The 19,698-nt window shown below is 46.3% G+C and overlaps 1 protein-coding gene across 1 annotated transcript in view; it reads left to right on the top strand.

Annotated features, from left to right (window-relative positions):
* Window positions 1–19,698, top strand: part of snd1 (staphylococcal nuclease and tudor domain containing 1) — a 360,720-nt gene that overhangs the window by 267,924 nt on the left and 73,098 nt on the right. Inside the window, 1 exon segment of the mRNA XM_083794554.1 lies at window positions 9,597–9,738. Within this exon segment, the coding sequence (XP_083650680.1) occupies window positions 9,597–9,738 (142 nt within the window).

Raw genomic sequence — 19,698 nt, 5'->3', positions numbered from 1 at the left:
AATTGCACGCCGTTTATAATTTGAGGCGTTTTGTTCAAAACCAAGACCAATCCTGCAAACTGTGGAAGGCAATCTTAGCCTTGGTATATATCTTCGTATAGATAAAATGTCTATGCCTAATATAAAGAAATGTGTTCAGCCTAAATCGGCCTCATGGTGGCGCTATAACAGGCTGTTGTGTGGAGATTAGCTGTACACATGGACAGAGTGCAGAACATACTATCCCCATCATGCCTTGGGCTGGTGGAGACCATGACGGCTGTGGTCATTCATTCAAGTAGTGAAGGTCAGTCCAAAGTGTCCTGGCAGTTGTCTGTTTGACTCACTCACTCCTAAACGCACGCACGCATGCGCGTGCACAGACACACACACACACACACACACCCTCCTCTCTCTCTCTCTCTCTCTAGTCACATACCTGCACTCAAGTGGAACAAACAGGGATGGTTGGATGCTCAAGGAAGGTCATCATCCGTGTGTGTGTGTGTGTGTGTGTGTGTGTGTGTCTCTTGTCACAGCCAGCAGTGTGACTGTGCCTATGGCCCACATACAGTAACATGCATGTGAAGAGGGGCATGTGTCACCGCGCCCACGGGCAACACAGCGCACCGCTGGAGGTCAAAGGTCAGCCGGCCCGACGGGTCAGCCTTGTCTCTCCCCCCCCCCCATTACCCAGAGCCCCCCCCCCCCCCCCCCCCCCGGTGATGCCTGCCATGGTAATGAACGGTGACACGCTAATCTGTGTCAGCCCTGATTGGCGCTGCAGGTTTGATTAAACGCCCCGGTGAGCTGCTTTGTGAGTAGAATGTATATTACCTGAGGCCATGTGTGTGTGTGTGTGTGTGTGTGTGTGTGTGTGTGTGTGTGTGTGTGCGCGCTTCTCTCTATCGCTGGGTTTTTTCCTGGGTCTCCATTAACCCCGAGTCGCCCTCACCTCCGTTGCCACAATTCTCTTTTTTTCCCTTTGCCTTCTTTCCACATGCCCTCTTCCCTAACCCCACCCCCGGTTCTTTATTTGGCGTTGGTGGGATGAATAATTGAATGTAATTGTTCGCCGTGACCCTTGACCTCTGTCGGGCTGACGGGCAGGGCTAGGGCGGCCAGGCTGCGCCACGGTGTCACCCGTTTCCTCGTCAAATAAAGGTCCCTATCTCGGCAGCGCTAGCGGTTAGCCTGCCTCGCTAGCATCCATTTCCGATTGAAAAGTCTAAGAACGACTGACATAGAAACATAGCTTTTTCAGAAAACTGTCAGGATGTAGAAGACATTTATAGAAGCTTATCTCAGGTCAAAATGGGTTAAATACCATTCCCATTGATATTTGGGAATAGCACCATTTTATTTCCCTACTCAGTCTGTGTCTCACAGGAGGCCTGTGGGCAGTTCAGAACCCGTCCACCAGTGACATCATCGATGGGGGGAATCCAAGCTAATAGAAACTGCAGTTAACCCATTCTGACCTGAGATCAGATTCTAAAAATGTCTGTTTGAAAATGACAGTTTTCTGAAAAAGCTATGTTTCTATGTCAGTCGTTCTTCGATTTTTCAAAAAAATAGCAGACCTACAAGCTCGTATCGCGCCACTCGGTGGCACGATATGAGCTTGTACATCTGCTATTTTTAAATAGCTAAAGCACGACATGATGCCAACACCAAAATGGGTTCCCGTTCAGAATGGGTTAATGTGCGTGCCCGCCCATTGTTGTAGATCTACGCCAAAGGGTCCTTTTTTTTAATGGTGGTTATGATGGCTTGCGTTGTAATGCTACTCACATTAGCACCGGGTTGCTAAGTTTATGATGTAAACGGAAAGTTAACCGTCCATCTTGATCGTTGCACGCATCCTCCACTCACAAGGTTTATGTTCCTTTCAAATGCCTTCATCTGGCATTTCTTGTCCCAGACCGCGTCCCTGGTTAAAAACAAACGCTCCATATACAAAGTAGTAATGGTTGTGGTAATGACTGTGTGCTGTGGGCCCGGGCCATGGCTCAGCGGTCCAGGCACCTTGGTCGGTCGGTAGTCCGAGTCTGGCAGTGTGTGCCGCGGGTTCGACTCCCGATCCCGACAGCCTTTACTGCATGTCTTCCCATTTCTCTCCCCATGTCCTGTCAGCCCTACTGTCTGTACTGTCTGTACTGCCTGTCCCTCCATAAAATATATAAAATAAAGGTGAAAGCCACAACAAAACAAAAAAACACAAAAAAGCGAAAGTAAAATATCTGATCTGTGTCACAACACACACCGTAAGTAACATCCGGTTCTGTTTTTCTTGGGGGGGGGGGGGCACGGGAAAAATGCTGGCAGTGTACGGGCGAATGAATGAATGAATGAATGCTGCCGTGGAAAGTGTTTTAAGGACAACTTTAGTTTTTTTCAGCCAAGGTTCATGTTTTAGGTTGTTATTAGATAAAGTAAAAGATGAGTGTTATTTTCATTTCATTTGCTGCTTTCTTTTGTTTTAGGGATTTTAGCTGTTTTTGACAGGGGGGCGGGGGCATTCGAGCATGGGGCTAAATATGTATTTCTTTACAAAATGTGATAGCGATTTTTTTTTTTTATTCTTTACTGTAGTCCTACTAGACCCCAAGAAATTACATTTGGCCACAAAAGATCACGGGATCCACTGAATGTGTCAAACTGGCATAATATTGAGCCTATGACACAGTGTGGCTTCCCCCCAGTAGGCTACCTTCACATTCAGTAGATCCTGTGATCCTGTCAAAAACAGCTAAAATCCCTAAAACGAAAGAAAGCAGCAAATGAAAAAAAAATCACACTCATCTTTTACTTTCGCTAATAACAACCTAAAACATGAACCTTGGTTGAAAAAAACTAAAGTTGTCCTTTAAGTTTGCAACTGTAACAAAGCCCATTGTGAACGATACAGATGTCGTTACAGTAGCATATGGAGATGAGAGGTTTCTTGTATCTGAACTGGAGCCGTACAGTACAGTACGTACAGTATAGTCTTATGAAACAAACCCAGAACCCGCAAGACGCGTCACACGGCACAGCGCTGCTCCACTCACATTCTTTGACTCTGAAAAAGAGCCATTAGTCGCACGCGGGGTGTCTCACCACTACTTCTAAATGAAGCTTAAACGCCCTGCTACATGCACAGCACCTCCCGTAGTCAAATAGCTGCTCTGAACGTCCCGCTCGCTCGCACACCTCCGCCGAGACGTAATTGAAATGTTAGCGCTGCACACTGAGCCAACGTTTAAAAACAAAAAATAGAAAATAATTCCTAGGTATGATTAGCGTAGCGCTGACGCCATAGCGCTATACGCTGCCTGCAGAGATGAAGAGGCGTGTGTGTGTGTGTGTGTGTGGCTGTTAGGTTGGAGGGTGTTTTTGAAACTATACTTTCTAACCCTAATTAGCTCTGAGGATAGCATGCGGTTAAATAATTAGCTCCAACCCTAATTGGTCCAATAGTATTATCATTATACGCTACTAATAAATAACGTGGGTGATTCTGTCTTTACAAATTAACCTATTACGAACATATTTATTATTATTATTATTACGAATATCTACAAGATTACTAGATCTGATATTTTTGCTAATTTGCACGTGTGCGCGCACACGTGTGCTGACCAAGGTTATAATAGTTAACTAAAACTAAAAAATGAATTAACAAAACATTTTAGTTAACTGAAACTAATAGAAAAAAAAGAACTAAAACTAACTGAATTAGAAAAAAAAAAATCAAAACTAACTAAAACTAAACTATAATGAAAAAACAAAAATATTGTTACCTTGGTGCTGACCGAACTAAATGCACTGTAAGCTGCATACATACTATGTACACACACACACACACACACACACACACACACACACACACACACACACACACACACACACACACACACACTGTCTACACAATATCCACAATGTCTAGGTCTCAAGTTCTGCTATGCTTGTGGTCCTCACAAGTATAGTAGATAGGACATAGATAGCACAACTTTGGCGAAAACAGAAGCCTGTGGGAATTAACCCATTCTGAACGGGAACCCATTTTGGTGTTAGCATCATGTCGTGCTTTAGCTATTGAAAAATAGCAGATCTACAAGCTCATAGCGCGCCACCGAGTGGCGCGCTACAAGCTTGTAGGTCTGCTATTTTTGAAAAATCGAAGAGCGACTGTCATTTTTAGAATCTGATCTCAGGTCAGAATGGGTTAAGGGTTTTAAAAACACCTCTGAAACATGAAGTGGAGGCTGTTGAAATCCCGCAATTTCCTTCTTCCCATTTGCACCACCGCGCAACGAGAGGTGAAGCAGCGAACTTACACACACACACACAGACACACACACACACACACACACACACACACACACACACACACACACACACACACACTGTGTACTGTTTGATATTTGGCCAGAGGCAAAGCACTCCTCCCTAATGAGTCTCCTGCCCTCGCTTCGGAGAAGCCAACCTTGATGCAGGATATGACCTGCTTACACACACACACACACACACACACACACACACACACACACACACACACACACACACAGCTGCTGCTGGGAAAATGTCTGTTGGCTGGTCGAAGCATGTGGATGTTTCTGAATGTGTAATTTTAATAGGATGTTTAGCGTGTGTGTGTGTGTGTGTGTGTGTGTGTGTGTGTGTGTGTGTTTTCTCTCTCTGGCACGCCTGTTATGCCTGACATCCAGTTGACTCCTACAGATAATTGGACGGTTGTTGTAGTCAGTGATGGAAGGAAAGTAACTAAGTGCATTTACTCAAGTACCGTACTCGAGTACAATTTTCATTTAGCTTTTTTTTTTACTTCACTGGAGTATTTTCAATTCTCTCAAACATCTCGGAGGCAAATATTGTACTTTTTTTTTTTTTTTTTTTTTTACACTCTTTTTAGAATCTGATCTCAGGTCAGAATGGGTTAGTCACCTCAACCCTGCAGCTCTTTGAAAATAGCCGATCTACAAGCTCACAGATGGGCTATTTTCAAAAGATATGCATATGCAAGTTATGCATTTTAGATATATTTGCAAACTTGTTAAAACGGCACATTCAGCAAATTGAGAGTACTACTTACTTTTGGTCCTTTTGCATATTATAATTCCACTTTTGTGCTTTTTTAACTCAAGCACACGTTTTAATAACAGACTTTCTTCTTTCTTTTATTTCTACATTGCAGTATTGATTACTTTTACTCAAGTAATTTTAGTGCTTTGTTTTTTTCTCCACCTTTGGTTGTATGCATTAGTGCAGTATTTACAGTCAGTCAGTCAGTCAGTCAGCCAGCCAGCCAGTCAGCCAGCCAGCCAGCCAGTCAGTCAGTCAGTCAGTCAGTCAGTCAGTCAGCCAGCCAGCCAGTCAGCCAGCCAGCCAGCCAGTCAGTCAGCCAGCCAGCCAGCCAGCCAGTGTACTGAACCCAGTATTTCCAGTCAGTCAGTCAGTGTGTAACCCTAAGGTATATACAGGGGAATTGTTCCTTTAACTGTGTTGGTGGGGCTGAGTAGTATTATGGGATATCTTGTTGTTGTTTACTGTCTGTTCTGGTGTGCAGGGATAAGCGGTCGCATTATTGAGAGGAAGAGAGAGTTTAGACTTTGTTTGTTCACCACGGAGATTAGGATACAGAATTAGAACCCTGGCTGATCACGTTTGTCCTTTTGAATTATTACTTTTGTTTATTATTAAATCACCAGTTTCTGCAACACGGACTCCTCTTCCTTTAAAGCATAGAAAGAAAGCATACGGAGTATTCCCGAGAGGAGAGACACGGTGGTTATAAGTGTACTGAAGCTAGTATTTTCAGTTTATTAGGTGCATACTGAACCGATGCTGTCAGTCTATCGTCTCCCTCTTGGGTTTTTCACGCTGTGATGATGCTCACGCCGATGCTAGCCTTGACCTTTCGTGGTTGCGTCGGGCTTCCTTTTTTTAATTGCGCCACTTGATGGGAATCGAATGCGGGGCTTGACCTTTTAATTTTCCCGGCGTGCTGACATTTGGCTCAGGTCATGTGGGTGGATTAACCCATTTTTGTCGGGAACCCCTTTTGGTGTTAGCATTATGTTATGCTTTAGCTATTGAAAAATAGCAGATCTACAAGCTCATAGCGCGCCACCGAGTGGCGCGCTATGAGCTTGTAGGTCTGCTATTTTTTAAAAATCGAAGAATGACTGACATAGAAACATAGCTTTTTCAGAAAACTGTCAGGATGTAGAAGACATTTTTAGAATCTGATCTCGGGTCAGAATGAAAACTGTCAGGATGTAGAAGACATTCATAGAATCTGATCTCAGGTCAGAATGTGTTAAAAGGGCGATACAGTCGTATGGATGTAACGCTGATTGCACGCCTCGTGTTCGCCCAGCAGGGCTGAAGGTGCCGACGCTTCAACCTATCGATTATTTACCTCGCAATTATTATATCATTTACCTTTTTTTACCCCTATTAATAGAATAATTGAAAAGTTCATTACTGTGTGTATATATACAGCTCCTTCTTCGGTAATATGATTAGAAAAGTGAAACTTTCATACATTCTTGATTCAGTATTTTATAAATTCCCCATAGCTTAATTTATTTGCCTTATTACTATTTTGGGCAACCTCTATAGTCATTCTTTATGACCCAGTTTCCAACTTTAGTTCAGGCATCTGTTGGGGCACCCCCTAATAATGCAACAGGACCCCAGTTTTGTGACTGCAGTTCTAAAATGCAGCTGCACAGACAAACCTGACCAACAGAATGCGTTCTTGAGGAAGTAAGGCAATAATTAGTGTATAAAGTACAATATAAATTCATGTTGTAATAGTTCATTGTGAAAGATGTCATCTATATGTTGCTTAAAAAGTTCGTTTTTGGCATTAATTAATGTGCTAAATTATGTGGCTAAGCTAAAAGGAGCTACATTGTGGCTATTAGCATCAACCCTTGGACTGCCAGTCCCAATTTTTTTGTTTGGGTAACAAATTGGCATATTTTTAATTCATCGTTTTAACATACAAGAAAGATCTGGTGGATTGAAGAGATGTTTTTTCTTTTTTCTTTCATTGCAAATGTATTCTCTCGAATCGCCACCAGATGGCGGGAAAGCACCATTATGCTGATTTTGGCTAAAATAGACGGATCTTCCTAAGTCACTTCCGGTTCAACGATCAACAACATCCTGTAGTATTTTGACCCTAGTCAATAGTTTGGCTGGTCCGGATTGCTAAGCCAATGCTATATTTTTCATAACTAAGTCAAATTAACCTCAAATCAACCCCAAAAGATCGCAAAATATCACATTTTTTACAGCGACGCACATAGAGACGGCGCGCGTGCACGATAGCGCACAATCACGCGGATTTCGGCCGTTTTTTGGTAAATTACATCCAACATTAGTGATATTAGCGAAAAAATAAATTTTTTTGCTCTTTTGACCCCGCGTAAACTGATATTGATTGTCATTCAGTTTTTTCCGTTAACGGGAGGTTTAGATTTTTCGATTAATTCCGTTTTTTCCGTTAATTGTAGGCCAAGGGTTAAGCTATCCTTCTGCTTTCAGTTAATGGCTCACAGTGAGCAAACATGTCAACATGCTTATTTCCATTAGTTCATGAGGCTTTGAGCTTAATGGCAAAAGCACTATTTACCATAAGCATGTACTTTGTGCAGTGTTCACTTGATAACTTGACAGCCATTTCATGCACTTTGTATGTCGTTCATAATGTGTGCTAAATTAACTAGACATGTTTCCTATTCATTTACACACCAATTTAGTAGAGAACCAGCCGTACTCATTTGTCATTAATTTCCTAATATTCCCGTGTATTTTCTGTTACTGTATTGCAGATACCATTCATTCATTCACTGAGTCATTCTTTCATCATAAACCAACCCTGTCTGTTTGTACCTCTATCAATATATAAAACCATAAATGATACCATTCATTCATTCAGATACCATTCATTCATTCACTGAGTCTTTCTTTCATCATAAACCAACCCTGTCTGTTTGTACCTCCATCAACTTATAAAACCATAAATGCCAAAACTGTGTCAACCTTTTTCCTGCTCTCTGACTGGAGCCCCGTGGTGGTCATAGCATCAACCCCCCTAAGTTTATACACGCCTCCATTAGGCTACTAATATTTTACAATACTAAATGGTAAATGGTCCATTCATATAGCGCCTTTATCCAAGGCGCTTTACAGAGATTGTGCATTACATTCACCCATTCACACACACATTCATACACCGATGGCAGTGGAAACCATGCAAGGCACCAACTAGCACATCGGGAGCAATTAGGAGTTCAGTGTCTTGCTCAAGGACACTTTGACAGTAACTCTGGGGGAGCCCGGGTTCGAACTCTACCCCTGAGCCACTGCCGCCCCTCAAACAGAATACTCAAAATATTAAAATATTACACTAAATATTTTGTATTAATCCAGAAATGTTGACCATCTGAAAATTGTATTAATGTATGCAGTCAAGACTTGGTCTGGGCTACTTTATTTTTTTTAAATGTTATTTTGTGGCTTTCGCCTTTTTATTTTTTATAGAGGGACAGACAGTAGGCTGACAGGAAATGGTGGAGAGAGATGGGGGCGGGGGTGGGGGGGTGACATGTAGTAAAGGCCGTAGGGATCGGGAGTCGAACCCGCGGCACACACTGCCAGACTTGGACTACAGGTCCAAGGTGCCTGGACCGCTGAGCCACGGCCCAGGCCAGGTCTGGGCTACTATTGAACAAATCATTTCATCAATGGGGTGTGGCATGGAGGTGATCAGCCTGTTGAGGTGTTATGGGAGCCCAGCTTTGCTTTTTTAACAGACATAAGCTCATTTGTATTTAGTCTTATTTCATCCTTCCTCTGCAACCTAGATTCTCAGTGGGGGTCAGGTCAGGTCAGTTGGTATACCAATTACTAGTAGTTTTGGCACTGTGTGCCGGTGCCAAATCTATCTGGAATGGAACATCAGCATCTCCAGACATAAAGCGTGTCAGCATGCTGAAGCACAAAGTGCTCTAAAACCTCCTGGTAGGTGTCTGTGTTGACTCCAGTGTGAAGCTGTGTTGACTCCAGTGTGAAGCTGTGTTGACTCCAGTGTGAAGCTGTGTTGACTCCAGTGTGAAGCTGTGTTGACTCCAGTGTGAAGTTGTATTTATATAGTGCCTTTATCCAAGGCGCTTTACATAGATGGTGCATTACATTCACCCATTCACACACACACATGCATACACCGATGGCGGCGGAAACCATGCAAGGCACCAACCAGCACATCGGGAGCAATTTGGGGTTCAGTGTCTTGCTCAAGGACACTTCGACACTAACTCTGGGGGAGCCCACAGGGTTCGAACTGGCAACCTTGCGGTTGCCATCCAGCCACTCTACCCCTGTCACTGTCGGTGATGATTTGGTGTGCCGTGTCATCTGCTGGCGTTTGTCCACTGTGTTGTATCAAGTCCAGAGTTGTCCGTGTCTTGTTAACTTCCAACATGTACGGAAACTTAGAGCTCACATACTGTACTCTCATGTTGTTCCACTGTCCACTGACCTGTGTGTGTGTGTGTGTGTGTGTGTGTGTGTGTGTGTGTGTGTGTGTGTGTTTACTGTAGATCTGGGCCAACTACGAGGAGAAACCCGTGGAGGGGACAGTGCACATCCCCGAGGACAAGGAGCGAGTGGCAAACTACAAATCTGTCTACGTCACCGAGATCACAGACATGCTGCACATCTACGCCCAGGACGTAGAGACAGGTACCGTACCAGGGACTCTGTGTGTCTATGGGGGGACAGACGGGTACCATGGACTCTGTGTGTCTATGGGGGGGACAGACGGGTACCAGGGACTCTGTGTGTCTATGGGGGGGACAGACGGGTACCAGGGACTCTGTGTGTGTCTATGGGGGGGACAGACGGGTACCATGGACTCTGTGTGTCTATGGGGGGACAGACGGGTACCATGGACTCTGTGTGTGTCTATGGGGGGGACAGACGGGTACCATGGACTCTGTGTGTGTCTATGGGGGGGACAGACGGGTACCAGGGACTCTGTGTGTGTCTATGGGGGGGACAGACAGGTACCATGGACTCTGTGTGTGTCTATGGGGGGACAGACAGGTACCATGGACTCTGTGTGTGTCTATGGGGGGGACAGATGGGTACCATGGACTCTGTGTGTGTCTATGGGGGGGACAGACAGGTACCAGGGACTCTGTGTGTCTATGGGGGGACAGACGGGTACCATGGACTCTGTGTGTCTATGGGGGAGACAGACAGGTACCAGGGACTCTGTGTGTGTCTATGGGGGGACAGACGGGTACCATGGACTCTGTGTGTCTATGGGGGGACAGACGGGTACCATGGACTCTGTGTGTCTATGGGGGGACAGACGGGTACCATGGACTCTGTGTGTCTATGGGGGGACAGACGGGTACCATGGACTCTGTGTGTCTATGGGGGGACAGACGGGTACCATGGACTCTGTGTGTCTATGGGGGGACAGACGGGTACCATGGACTCTGTGTGTCTATGGGGGGACAGACGGGTACCATGGACTCTGTGTGTCTATGGGGGGACAGACGGGTACCAGGGACTCTGTGTGTCTATGGGGGGGAGAGACGGGTACCATGGACTCTGTGTGTGTCTATGGGGGGACAGACAGGTACCATGGACTCTGTGTGTCTATGGGGGGGACAGACGGGTACCATGGACTCTGTGTGTCTATGGGGGGGACAGACGGGTACCATGGACTCTGTGTGTCTATGGGGGAGACAGACAGGTACCATGGACTCTGTGTGTCTATGGGGGGGACAGACGGGTACCATGGACTCTGTGTGTCTATGGGGGGGACAGACGGGTACCATGGACTCTGTGTGTCTATGGGGGGGACAGACGGGTACCATGGACTCTGTGTGTCTATGGGGGGGACAGACGGGTACCGTGGACTCTGTGTGTGTATGGGGGGACAGACGGGTACCATGGACTCTGTGTGTCTATGGGGGGACAGACGGGTACCATGGACTCTGTGTGTCTATGGGGGGGACAGACGGGTACCATGGACTCTGTGTGTCTATGGGGGGGACAGACGGGTACCATGGACTCTGTGTGTCTATGGGGGGACAGACGGGTACCATGGACTCTGTGTGTCTATGGGGGGGACAGACGGGTACCATGGACTCTGTGTGTCTATGGGGGGGACAGACGGGTACCAGGGACTCTGTGTGTCTATGGGGAGACAGACGGGTACCATGGACTCTGTGTGTCTATGGGGGGGACAGACAGGTACCATGGACTCTGTGTGTCTATGGGGGGACAGACGGGTACCATGGACTCTGTGTGTCTATGGGGGGGACAGACGGGTACCATGGACTCTGTGTGTCTATGGGGGGGACAGACGGGTACCATGGACTCTGTGTGTCTATGGGGGGGACAGACGGGTACCAGGGACTCTGTGTGTCTATGGGGAGACAGACGGGTACCATGGACTCTGTGTGTCTATGGGGGGGACAGACGGGTACCAGGGACTCTGTGTGTCTATGGGGGGGACAGACAGGTACCATGGACTCTGTGTGTCTATGGGGGGGACAGACGGGTACCATGGACTGTGTGTGTCTATGGGGGGGACAGACGGGTACCATGGACTCTGTGTGTGTCTATGGGGGGGACAGACGGGTACCATGGACTCTGTGTGTGTCTATGGGGGAGACAGACAGGTACCATGGACTCTGTGTGTGTCTATGGGGGAGACAGACAGGTACCATGGACTGTGTGTGTCTATGGGGGGGACAGACGGGTACCATGGACTCTGTGTGTCTATGGGGGGGACAGACGGGTACCATGGACTCTGTGTGTGTCTATGGGGGGACAGACGGGTACCATGGACTCTGTGTGTGTCTATGGGGGAGACAGACAGGTACCATGGACTCTGTGTGTCTATGGGGGGGACAGACGGGTACCATGGACTCTGTGTGTCTATGGGGGGGACAGACAGGTACCATGGACTCTGTGTGTGTCTATGGGGGAGACAGACAGGTACCATGGACTCTGTGTGTCTATGGGGGGGACAGACGGGTACCATGGACTCTGTGTGTCTATGGGGCGGACAGACGGGTACCATGGACTCTGTGTGTGTCTATGGGGGGACAGACGGGTACCATGGACTCTGTGTGTGTCTATGGGGGGACAGACGGGTACCATGGACTCTGTGTGTGTCTATGGGGGAGACAGACAGGTACCATGGACTCTGTTTGTGTCTATGGGGGGACAGACGGGTACCATGGACTCTGTGTATGTCTATGGGGGGGACAGACAGGTACCATGGACTCTGTGTGTGTGTCTATGGGGACAGACAGGTACCGTGGACTCTGTGTGTGTGTCTATGGGGACAGACAGGTACCGTGGACTCTGTGTGTGTCTATGGGGGGGACAGACGGGTACCATGGACTCTGTGTGTGTCTATGGGCTAATGGCTGTGTTTGATGTAGGTGTGCCCAGAGCCCATTGGTGTGAGAGAACCATTGACGCAGCTAATTCATAACAGAACCGTTATTCATTTGATTAGCTGCAGCTGTACTGCTTTGCAGACTTACAGTATGTACAGTGCACTGTAAGGTCAGACCTATAGGCAGCCCACCATGGTTTTAACCCATTCTGACCTGAGATCAGATTCTAAAAATGTATGTTTGAAAATGAGTTTTCTGAAAAAGCTATGTCAGTCGTTCTTCGATTTTTCAAAAATAGCAGACCTACAAGCTCTTAGCGCGCCACTCGGTGGCACGCTATGAGCTTGTAGATCTGCTATTTTTCAATAGCTAAAGCACAACATAGTGCTAACACCAAAATGGGTTCCCGTTCAGAATGGGTTAACCTGCCCTAGTTTTAACCTGACCTGGAAAACAAGCAGAGACCTCTTATATCCATAATTATTCTAAACTTGTTTTTTTTGTAAGTTATTGCCTTATTACTTGATCATACTACAGCGTCACTCAAAATCATCAAAAGTTTGCAGATATCCTGGACGATGTCTAGTCTGACAAGATATCGTGGGGCGGCTGTGTCTCAGGAGGTAGAGCAGGTCATCCAATGACCCCTGGGTCGGCGGTTCGAATCCCGGCTCCTCCTCCTCCTGTCCACATGTGGAAGTGTCCTTGGGCAAGACACTGAACCCCACAATGTCTCCAATGAGTCACTGAACCCCACCCTGCCTCCAGTGAGTCGGTCGGTGTGAGCTCGCCACCGTCGGTGTGTGAATGTGTGAAGTGAGGACGCTGGCTTCGACTGTTCGCCGCTTCACCTCCCAATGTATGAATGAATGAACCTTCACCTCCCAATGTATGAATGAATGAACCTTCACCTCCCGATGTATGAATGAATGAACCGTTGTAAAGCGCTTTGAGCACTTTGGAAAAGCGCTATAAAAATGCAATTCATTATTATATTGACGTATGTCCCAGGCAGCCCCAGGTGTTTGCGTGTGTACAGGAGTGTGTGTCAGTGGCCTTTTAGTTTGTTTACGTACCGTCTCACAGGTACACAAACAGATGTGTACAGTTGTGCTGTTGTTGTTATTGTACAATGTACTGTATGCAAACTGCACAGCATGGAAGGTTTATTACAGAGGAGAGAGAGTCTTTTATGTTGGATAAAATACTCATGGCTATGATAAAAAATATGAAAAAAAGAGGGAGGGGGGAGTGTGGATAAAAATGTATGTTAAGTGAAGGCTGCCAGCTGTATTCAATTAAATCTACGGGAATGATTCCAAAAGGGCAGCACCCGGATTCTAATGCAGAATGATCAAATGACTAATATGGGACAGAGAGGGCACAGTACTACCGGCTATGGGACAGAGAGGGCACAGTGCTACCGGCTATGGGACAGAGAGGGCACGGAGCTACCGGCTATGGGACAGAGAGGGCACAGTACTACCGGCTATGGGACAGAGAGGGCACGGAGCTACCGGCTATGGGACAGAGAGGGCACAGTACTACCGGCTATGGGACAGAGAGGGCACAGTACTACTGGCTATGGGACAGAGAGGGCACAGTGCTACCGGCTATGGGACAGAGAGGGCACAGTACTACCGGCTATGGGACAGAGAGGGCACAGTACTACCGGCTATGGGACAGAGAGGGCACAGTACTACCGGCTATGGGACAGAGAGGGCACAGTGCTACCGGCTATGGGACAGAGAGGGCACAGTACTACCGGCTATGGGACAGAGAGGGCACAGTACTACCGGCTATGGGACAGAGAGGGCACAGTACTACCGGCTATGGGACAGAGAGGGCACAGTACTACCGGCTATGGGACAGAGAGGGCACAGTGCTACCGGCTATGGGACAGAGAGGGCACAGTGCTACCGGCTATGGGACAGAGAGGGCACAGTGCTACCGGCTATGGGACAGAGAGGGCACAGTACTACCGGCTATGGGACAGAGAGGGCACAGTGCTACCGGCTATGGGACAGAGGGCACAGTGCTACCGGCTATGGGACAGAGAGGGCACAGTACTACCGGCTATGGGACAGAGGGCACAGTACTACCGGCTATGGGACAGAGAGGGCACAGTACTACCGGCTATGGGACAGAGAGGGCACAGTACTACCGGCTATGGGACAGAGAGGGCACAGTACTACCGGCTTTGGCTGCACATGAAAGACGCCAGCAGTATTTGACCCCCATGTCAGTCAAATCTGAAAACATTAAAGAGATGTCGACACTGACAACACGGCGGCCTGACCTCTTGTGTTAAAACTCGTGTTTATAGGAGCCGCATGCATTTTCAGAGCATTTTTTTTGTTGACATTTTGACATGACATTTGTTTGCCATGTGATCAATCAATGGGTCGTGTTCCGTCTTGGATCAGTGGACCTAACACTCGGTACACTTCGATGTATTTATCAGCATCGCAATGGAAACCAAATGTTCTCGTTTTTAACCCATTGAGACATGAGGCCAATTCTGCAAATGCCTTCTAAATCAGTACTTCTCAAACTTTATTGTGCCAAGGACCCACAAAACTATATGTTTTTGCCACGGACCCCCCCCCCCCCCCCATCTGTCTATTTGTTTATATACTTATTTGTTTGTTTATTTCTAATAGCAGGTGTACAAGAAGAGCTTGTATCTCCCTAGACAACGCCCTGGTAACGTCTGTCCAAACAGCCAGGAATCTCGGTGTTGTCCTGGACAGTCAGCTCTCGTTCAAAGCTCACATCACAGCTGTCACTCGATCCTGTAGGTTCACACTCTATAACATACGACGAATTAGACCGTTCCTCACCCAGGAATCAGCCCAGCTCCTAATCCAGACAACAGTCTTGTCAAAACTCGACTATTGTAACTCCCTCCTTACTGGCCTACCAGCATGTGCACTTAAGCCTCTCCAGCTGATCCAAAATGCCGCAGCTCGCTTGGTCTTCAACCAGCCAAAATTCTCACATGTCTCCCCCCTGCTCCGCTCCCTCCACTGGCTCCCGGTCGCTGCCCGCACAGAATACAAAACTCTGATGCTGGCATTCAAGGCAACCAAAGGTATGGCTCCCCCATATCTTGCAAGTATGATTGAACCCTACAAACCCTCCCGCGCACTCAGATCAGCCAACGCATGGAAGCTGGAAGTACCCTCACTAAAAACGCCGGGACAACGCTCCACACGTCCCAAACTCTTCTCCCTTCTGGCTCCAAAACTGTGGAATGCACTTCCCATTGCAGTCAGAACTGCAGCATCACTCCCAATCTTCCGCCGTAGTCTGAAACCTTTTTAGACTCCATCATGGCCCATAGCACTTACCCTACCCCCTTAGATAGCATTTATGTAGACTTAGATAGCATCTGATACAGACTTATAGCATGTTATGTAGACGGCACTATAATTGCATTGTATATAGTCATAGCACGCCATAGTACATATGTATAGCATAGTAGTATATATATATAGTTTATATGTATAGTCTCATAATATAGATATTCCACTGTTACTTTCTTAGCTTACAAATGTTTTATGATAAATGCTTTTGTGATGTATTCCCATGCTTTTGTTCTTGATTATTGTAAGTCGCTCTGGATTAAGAGCGTCTGCTAAATGCCTAAATTGTAAATTGTAAATTGTATGTATGTGTGCTATTTAAGCAATATTACACGAGAGGGTGTGGGTTAACGTGATTATTGCCACGACAGTGATGGGGTCAGGAACAAGACGAAGTCGAGTTCCGCAAGCATCACTGAATTTTTCCTTATTTTTTTGCCTGTCCGCCTTTCTGCTGCCGTATGCTACGCTCTGGGCAATTATTAGCTTGCTGTTGGCTTGTCTTACATGTTAGCGCGGCGGAAAGAATGACTCGTATCTCCTAATCCAAGGCGCTCTCCGTGGTGATGAATGGATCGATATGCTGGCGCTTCATTTCTGCTCCTCATCCGTCTCTCCCGCAAAATATGAACGCTTTTTGGATCATATGTCGTATAAATTAAAATGATCGCAATGTAAGCTAGCAATGTAAAGTCAACTTTTTTAGTAGATTGTTTCCGGGTCATGGCTTTCAGAGTAAAATCGCTGAGACAACCCCGGCCACCCAGAGCTCCTATTTTGAAGCGCTTCCGGCACTGATTGTGTTAAAACTAAGAAAATCGCTGAAAGAATATATGTTTTTAATGACAGATGTAGTCACTACGAACACAAATGTCCCAAGAAACTAGCTAGTCTAGCCACTGAGTTTGCTAGCGCTCTGGGAGAACAGAGCGGCTGAATTATTTGTTTTGATTAGGTGGTGAACGGTGCTGGTTTGACCCACGGCTAGAAAACCGTTTCAACCAATCAGATTGCTTCCTCGAAACCACCTGTTGTAGAATTATTTGTTATTTGTTTGTTTATTTCAAATAGCAGGTGTACAAAAAGAGCTTGTATGTACATATCTGTGCCATTATTGAATAGCCAAGACTAACATTGTCCCAGTTTAATTTTTTTGATTCTCATTAAAATCGTCGTGTTTTGCTAGTCATTTGCGAGAGGCCTCACGTCCGACCCGTAGGTTGGGGGATCGTGGATTCTTTTTTTTTTTTTTTCTCCGGTTTTCTTGTTTTACATCCTATTGTGCAGGAACACCCTCACGCTAACGCGCTCCTGCACAAAGAGGTACAGAGGCTGCTGGAAATGTCTCCTTTTCTCTACACCAGGCTGACTTTATGAATGTCAATTATCTCGGCGGTGCAGACTACCCTACCCCGTACCCTGCGTTCCCCCCCCCTCCCCACTCTGCGCCCCACCACACCCCACCCCCCCTTCCCCCCCACACCCCGCCAACGAGAACAATGTTCCGCTCGTTTTTACTAGTGAATGACAGAAATAAATCAATGCCGTCCCGGCCTGTCACTGGAGTGAGGGGTGTGGGGGGGGGGGGGGGGGGTGGGGGGAGACAAGTTCTCACCTCGAAAAACCAACAATTCCAGCTGTCTTTGCATGGCTGCATGCAAACCGTGTGCACGTACATGCACTGTCGGGCAGAAAAACCTTGTGTCTTGTATTTGTATTGAATTTTTCTCCCACACACAAAATAAAGCACAATGTTTCATTGCATGAATGTGTCACGCAATAGTGAATAGAATAAGCAGATCTCTACAAGGTCACAGCGCATTTTTTGAATAGCCAACGCAAAAATCTAAAATGATATGTTTTCCCGCGGTGTTATTGAACCCAGAGAAAGTATAAGCCTTATAAGCCGACGGTTCCCTAGCCAGGTGGCCCCACATGTTTAACCCATTCTGACCTTAGATCAGATTCTATAAAAATGTCTTCTACATCCTGACAGTTTTCTGAAAAAGCTATGTTTCTATGGCATTTCGACTTTTCAAAATAATAAACATGTCGAAGCCACAGATGCTCAATAATAAATAATAAACAGCCCAGATGCTCAATCCTGTTATCGCTTTTAGATTATACAAACCATTCTCACCGCTGAGTGCTATATTTAATTTTTTCTTCATTTTGTAAATCATCACCCTACTTCATCATACTAACTACAGCATCACACACAATCAAAAGAAGATAATAATAATAATAATAATAATAATATCTGGTTCTTATATAGTGCTTTTCTAATACCCAAAGACGCTTTACATATGTGTGGGCCGGGGGGGAGAACATGAAAAAATGACAACTTTATTAGAAAAACAAGTAAAATAAGAGTAAAAACCAATGGAAACAGTACATGTAACCGGTTATAAAAGAGCATCAGCTCGGGGAATGCAGTTCTGAACAGGTGGGTTTTCAGTGCGGTTCTGAAGGTGGGGACTGGGAGGTGATCCATGCACTCCAAACACGTTTCGTTTTGAGCTTGACCATCTGCTATTTTTTAATAATAAATTTAATCCTGAAAGGCAACATATTTTGGACTTAATGTACCCGACAGAGACAACATATTATGCAGGGTTGGAAAAACATGCCTGCCTACGAGATGATTGATTGAGTGCTTGTTTAACCCATTCTGACCTGAGATCAGATTCTAAACATGTCTTCTACTCGGTGGCGCGCTATGAGCTTGTAGATCTGTTATTTTTCAATAGCTGAAGCATAACATGATGCTAACACCAAAAGGGTTTCCCGCACAAAATGGATTAATCAAATACGTGTTTCGACCCCCGGTGCAAAGTCCACTTTGGCATCACCCATGAAATTGAATTTACTACTGGCCTCTTTTTATTTATTTGCCTTTAATGACATAATTAATTAATGTTGGCCTCTGCGTCCTGCTTACCAGTCTGAGGCTGGGAATTAGCCAGCAGTGTGACAATCTAATCACTTTCCAAGCGTCGGGAGCATTTGACCCTTTGCTCACTCCCTGTGGAGAAACGGGCATATATGCAGTACACACACACACACACACACACACACACACACACACACACACAGAGAGTGGGGAATTGAAAATATTCCGACTTGAGAGTATTTATAAGACTCGGGTACTCGGGGAAGGGGAAAGCTAAAGCATCTTCAACCATGGATGTGACGGTACTCACAGTACCTTATAGTCGCAGCCTAAGGGCTTCCATATTTTTTTTCCCCACAAGTATACGACTTCTGAACAAAGCCATGAGGCCCCACATCTCCGCTCGGTGCATAAAATGTAATGCAACGTGATGATGACTGGTAGCTTTTTCTGACATCTTTTTCTTTTTTAATACAGTACAGTAAATACGTGCTGTGTGCATGCACACGCAACCCGCCACCATTATTCCAGGAGGCCTGTAGATTGAGGCAGAGAGCAACGGAAGCAATCTCTTCTCCCCACAATCTGTTAGATCGAAATCTGCAGCCCTCAGCTCCTCTCCTCTCCTCTCCTCTCCTCTCCTCTCCCCTCCCCTCCCCTCCTCTCCTCTCCCCTCCTAATGGCAAATGCATTTATTCCTTGCATTTTGCGGTCGCAACATGTATAGGCACAGTGCACTGAAGTTTTTTAATTCCTCCCCTCCTCTCCTCTCCTCCGAGGATGCGTGGAGTGATGTAACGAGGACGTCGTGCCACTTTGTATCGCCCGTCAAACGTCGCCCGTCACCGCCGGAGCGACCACGTGTTCCCCGTGTGCCACATGCCATCTCCCCTATGGGATTAACCCATTCTGGGCTATGGGATTAACCCATTCTGGGCGGGAACCCCCTTTTGGTGTTTTAACCTAAGCATTATGATATGCTTTTGCTGTTGGAAAACTAGCAGATCTACAA

Source organism: Protomyctophum parallelum, assembly GCF_964188405.1.
Source record: "Protomyctophum parallelum genome assembly, chromosome: 22".
In the NCBI taxonomy this organism is placed as follows: domain Eukaryota; kingdom Metazoa; phylum Chordata; class Actinopteri; order Myctophiformes; family Myctophidae; genus Protomyctophum; species Protomyctophum parallelum.
Note: the sequence above shows the minus strand (reverse complement) of the source record. Positions and strands in the feature narration are given on the sequence as shown.